General features: G+C 50.4%; 1 protein-coding gene across 3 annotated transcripts in view; it reads right to left on the reverse strand.

Annotated features, from left to right (window-relative positions):
• The window catches only part of MYH14 (myosin heavy chain 14), a 107,884-nt gene that overhangs the window by 93,026 nt on the left and 8,786 nt on the right, over positions 1-6,072 (reverse strand). For all 3 annotated transcript variants that reach the window (XM_006160113.2, XM_014592265.1, XM_014592264.1), the window contains exon 3: positions 2,415-2,571. In XM_006160113.2, coding sequence (XP_006160175.1) covers positions 2,415-2,571 — 157 coding nt within the window. The remainder of the gene's footprint in view (positions 1-2,414; positions 2,572-6,072) is intronic.

Here is a 6,072-nt window from a genome sequence, read left to right on the forward strand (position 1 = left end):
CGACACAGCCATTACACTAACTGCTGGCCCCCCAGTGCGGTTTTTCAAGGCAGTGAGTCGAGGATTCAAACCACAATTGGCAATGTGGGAGTCTAGCACCTTAACCACCATGCCACCTGCTGGCCCCCACAATTTTTTTATGATATGTATTTTCCACGAACTTTTTGAAGATCCTGTGTACGTGGGTCAAAGAAAAGATCTCAAGAGAAATAAATCTAGGGGACCAGCAGTTGGTGTAATGGCTATGTTGCTGGACTCCCATGTAGTCAACCATAGTTTGAATCCTGGACCTGGCTTAAACTCATGCCAGGCATGTGTGCATGTGTGCCCAAGATCCCAAGAGGAGAATGGAGGAGAAGGGACTGTGGCATGGCCATCTCCCCTGGGAGGGTGACTTCTCGCTTTCTGTCTCTCTGTCTCCTCTGTCTTTCTGGGAAGTGCATGTGCCCTATAGCAAAAACCTCTCCAAAGAAAAAAAAGAAACAAATCTAGGAAAAGTGCCTGGCATGGAGGAGGAGTCACCCCGACTTTACTGCATATTTGTTCTTGAGATATAATTATAGGTGGCAGGGGACCAGCAGATGGTGCAGATGTTAAGGTGCTGGACACTCCAACATGGCTGACCATGGTTTGAGTCCTGGACCCGGTGGCTTGCTTTCTCACCTTCTCTCTCTCTCTCTGGTCAAATTTTTCAAAATAAATGAATGAATAAAGAAAGTTAAATAAATAAAAATTTTCGGGAACCAGCAGTTAGTGTAATGGCTATGTCGCTGGACTCCCACGTAGTCCACCGCGGTTCGTGTCCGGGACCCGGTGGCTTAAAACTCACGCCGGGCGCATGTGCGTGCATGCCCAAGATCCAGAGAGGAGAATGGAGGAGAAGGGATTGCGGCGTGGCCATCCCACCTGGGGGGTGATTTCTCGCTTTCTGTCTCTCTGTCTCTCTGTCTGTCTGGCGAGCGCACGTGCCCTATAGCGAAAACCTCTCCAAAAATAAATAAATAAATAAATAAATAAAAATTCTTTAAAAAAATTATAGGTGGCATATGACAATAGCTACAAATCATACAAATACATGTACAACAAAGCCTATTATAGCACCAAATCAATGGTTACCTACTACTGTACGCAAGCCTACGATGCAGATACAGACGCACTGTCTAGAAGTACGTTCTCTTACATGTCACCATTGCATCACACAATATAAATACAGTATTTCCTTAAGTCTAGAAATACTATATAAATTATTTATAGACATAAACAAATACTACATAAATAAATAAATACGTTGCCTTAGGATATGTGCACTCGCCAAAGAGCTATGGAGACCGGGAGAAAACACCCCCATGGGGAACGGTCACACTGCAACCCGTTCTCTCTCTCACCTCCTTTTGGGATTTTGGCCATGCATGCACACACATGTGGAAGTGTATTTTTTAAGCCACAGGGGCTAGGATTTGAATCCCAGTTGGCCATGAGTAATTTAGCTGCCTTGACCTCCAGATTATGAGACTGGCTCAATATATTATTATTTTATAATACACAATAGAAATATAACATACGTTAAGTATAACATGTTCAATATAAATACGCTGCTGTATTAGGTGTCCTAATATAAACAAATATAATTTTTTTATTATTTTATTTAACTTTATTTTTTTATTTTAATTTGACCAGAGAGGGACAAAGCAAGAGAGAGAGAGAGAGAGAGAGAGAGGAAAAGTGAGAAAGCATGCCACCGGGTCCAGCATTCAAATCATAGTCGGCCATGTGGGAGTCCAGTGCCCTTAACCACCACACCACCTGCCGACCCCATGAACAGACATAATTTTTAATGTTTAATGTACATTTAGTATACATTTACTGAAATAGAATATAAAAAGTATATGACAAGCACATCATGTATGTTATTTATATACATTAATCTTATAGTTTTGCTAGGACCAGTCTACACTGCCCTAGGGTGAACGGCCACCTCTTACATGATGCTCATGCAGCGCACAGCCTGAAGAACTGTGACAGCTGGCTGTGTGGCTGCCTGTCTACAGGACTGCATTTCACCCCATGGCACTGTAGATCATGCTACATTTCAACAATAAATGTTGAGTTAATGAACGCTCTAGGAATTACTGTGTGAGGGGCCATTTTTGCAGAAGCCTGGTACCAATCGGCTCCCAAACAATACCGTTGAGAGAAAGTACGAACACAAACAAACACAAGAGACACAAGGGACTCGTGTGGTGAGACCCAGAGCCTCGCCCCTCACCCTCCATTGTGCCCACTCCGGCCCCCAAGAAGCCTTAGAGTCTGAAATCCCCAACCTGTCATCTGACCCTGACCCCATCTACTGGCAGCCCCCACAGCCCTACCCCAACCCCCCTGCAGAGCTGCCTCAGGCCCCAGTCCACACTCACCCTGGAGCATGCTTCGGTAGGCCCCCTCTGTCACAGCATACACGTGCGGTGGCACCTCATGGCGCTTCTTGCCTCGGTACATCTCCACAATGGCCTCCGTGTAGATGGGAAGCTGCTTGTAGGGGTTGATGACCACACAGAAAAGGCCGGAGTACGTCTGCAATGCGGGAGCAGGGAGAGGATCTAACTGGCAGCCCACAGCCTGGAAGGCGTCACAGGGCTGCTAGGTACAGCTGGGCAGGGCGGGCACTGCACAAGAGGACCGGCATGTGGTCTGTCCACACCACAACGTAGACGTGATTACTGGCTATGAGTATTTTCTGGCTGATGGTAGAAAAGAATCTTCACAGGCTATACAAGGCTCTGTATGCATGAGGAGTCACCCTAAGAGGGAATGTGGCCTTAGCAGCTAGTGAGCTTTGGGTGTAGCCTGTGGCTACCTAGACTCATACCTAAGATGACCGTGTGCACGGTCCTCCGTCAGAGCACTCTGAAAGACTGGAAGCAACCACAATACACGTTCCAATGGTGTATTTCTATGGAGCTGTCAGGGGACAGCTAAGGGACTGCCCCCAAATGCCATCAAGAGAAAGGAAAGAAGCAGAGGACTGTGGATAAAAAGCTATCTTTTGCATTGAAAAGCGAGGAAGAGGTTTTGTTTTGTTTTGTTTTGTTTTTAGGTTTTTGCTCTAGAGTACTCGTGCTCGCCAGAGTGAGACAGAAAGTGAGAAATCATCCTCCAGGGGAGCTGGCCATGCCACAATCCCTTTCCTCCATTCTTCTCCTGGGATTTTGGACATGCACGCACACGCACCCGGTGTGACTTTCAAGTCCAGGACTCTAACCACGGTCGGCCATGTGGGACTCCACACCACAACCACCACACCACCTGCCAGCCCCAGGAGGAGGGACTTCTTTATGCATTCACTTGAATCCCACAGACCATCTCTTGGAGGGTGCTTGCGGCAGCTGCAGCAACGGAGAAGCACTAGGAACGTGTCTGTGGTTTCTACTGAGAAGAGACACTTCCGTCTGCATGACTGTGTTTCATGGTACACTCCTCGAAGGTGCCTCAAAATGTTACACTCCTCCAATCAACAGACAAACTTCACACACCAGGCTGAAGGTGTATGAGAGGACTTCTAAAAACTCATGGAAAATGCGTATTATGAAAAAATTGTGCCTGGTTTGCAAACTTTTTAGAACCGAAGTAAACTCACAATTTAATTTCATTTTTTTCCATAAACATCTTGAAGTTCCCTTGTGAAATCTGTGTGTGTGTGCACATGCATGTGCGTCCAAGCTCACAGGCCTGCTGGATTCAGGACTCCATGATGGTCTAAGAACCGGACATTCACGGAGGGCTGGGGGACAAGCGGTACTTACGGTCCAGAGGGAGTTTAGCCACTCGGCTAATCCAGCCCAAGAGCTAACCACCTAACCTAGAGTCAGTAAGCTAAACTGGATGAAGCATTAACCACCTAAACTAGAATCAGCTAACCTAACTGGCCTGAGAGTTAACCACCTAAACTAGCTAACTGAGCCAGAGAGTTGGTTGCTGAGTGGCTTACCTCGTTAACTATTTAACCAGTGAGTCACCTACATAGCTAGTTACCTGGCCAGCCAATAACCAGTAGTAGGACTGCTTTGGGCTTCCAGACAGCTTGGGCTCTGGCAGTGAGGTGTGGCCACCCCAGGCTGGCCGGCTCCCAGGTGCCAACCTTGTAACGGTGGGAGGGTGGGTGGCCGGCCAGGAGCAGAACAACCGGTTTGCTGGGTGTCTGTCCTCCCCGCCTGCAAGGCTGCTCTGGGAGGGCGGGGTCGCCGGACCACATTCCCTGGGAGGGTATCTCATGGCTACTGGCGCCCAGGCCCCCACTCCTGGCTGGTGGGGAACCCACTCCCCACTCAGCCGCCCCCTCACTCCAGCCCCCTCCTGCTAGCCACACCTTGTTCCCAGGGTGACACCTGGAGAGCAGAAACCTGAGTTGGCCAACAAAGCCAGGGGGCAAAGGGTGGGGCTGGTGCACCCAGAGAGGGCCGGGATGCCGGAATGCCCAGGGTTCGGCTGGGGTGCCTGGCTGGAAGGGTCTGCAGCAGCTGCCCCAGGCCTCCTGGCTCTAAGACACACTGGCCCCCACCTCTCCTCAGCCTGGGGACTCTCCCCAGTCTCCATTTCTTGAGAAACAGTGGACACTCCCCACCTCATCATTACAAAGGCTGAGGATTAGGGAGATAGTGAATAGAACAGCCAGGCCCAGGTGAGGCCTGAGGTGCTCTCCAAATATGGGTCCTGGGCCTCTCACCTCACCCATCCCAATGGGAGCCAAGGGCTCACCCAGCTTCAAAGCCACCAAAGCCATGCGTCCCGTCTGAATCCACACATGGTGTCCGGCTGTGCATGACTCCACAGGGCTCTGCCCTCTCTGAGCCTGTCTCCAGCCCTGTCACCTAGAGGGATCTGAGAGTAAAACGCCACACGCGGCTGCTGTAGCGATGGGCTCCGGCCCTGCCTCAGGAGGCCAGTAACGGGACTGGGACCCTGAGCAACTCGGCCCCAAGTCTATCATGGCACAAACTGGGTTTCTGGAGCACAGACACGCCCTCTCCACCACGCAGCACTGCTGTCCCTACCATCAACTGGTCAGTCAACAAACACATGGAAGCATGGATCCTAGGACCACCAGGACTGAGCTTGAATCACACCACTAATGTTTCCTGCCTGAGCAGCTTAAGCTATCTTTCTGAGCCTCACTGTCCTCATCCAATGGGGACAGGAATGGTACTTCCTGCATAGGACAGCCGGAGCCACTCACAAGCTCTCCTGCAAGGCATACGGCTTAGCACAGACCCCAAAACATGGCATGTAAAAAAGCTTACTTACTGGGTCCAGCTGGCCACATGGTAGTTAAAGTGTTAGGTCCAATGTGGCTAACCCTGAGGTTCGAGTGTGGACCTGGCAGCTTAAAAATCATGCCGGGTGCGGGGAACCAACAGTTAGCATAATGGCTATGTTGCTGGACTCCCACGTAGTCGACGGTGGTTCGTGTCCCAGACCCGGTGGCTTAAGACTCACGCCGGGTGCGTGTGCGTGCGTGCCCAAGATCCCGAGAGGAGAATGGAGGAGAAAGGATTGCGGCGTGGCCATCCCCCCTGGGGTGATTTCTTGCTGTCTCTCTGTCTCTCTCTGTCTGTCTGGTGAGCGCACGTGCCCTATACCAAAAAAAAAAAAAAAACTCTCCAAAAAAATAGTGAAAATCATGCCAGGTGCATGTGTGTGCATGCCCAAAGTGGTTATCCTCACTGGGGGGGGAGGAGTGACTTCTCACTTTCCCTCTCTCTCTGTCTCTCTGTCTCTCCTGGAGAACACACATGCCCTATAGCTGAAACAAAACAAAACAAAACTTGTTTCTTCCATGAGAGAAGGGGGCAGAGAGAGGAAGAGAGAAACTGACCCCCTCAACAGGGTCTTCATGTCACAGCCCACCCAACCTCAGCCAGCTGGGATCACAGGCACACATGCCAACATATACAAGGCCTTGGGGTATGAGCCCGGGACCTCCCCATGTGGGCCCGAGGTCACAAAGCACTGCTTCGCTGCTGAGCCACTGGCTGGCCCGCGTTTGGCTACCCCTCCCCCCACCGTGGGGAGAGGGGG

Source organism: Tupaia chinensis, unplaced genomic scaffold (genome assembly GCF_000334495.1).
Source record: "Tupaia chinensis unplaced genomic scaffold, TupChi_1.0 Scaffold000673_1, whole genome shotgun sequence".
In the NCBI taxonomy this organism is placed as follows: Eukaryota; Metazoa; Chordata; class Mammalia; order Scandentia; family Tupaiidae; genus Tupaia; species Tupaia belangeri.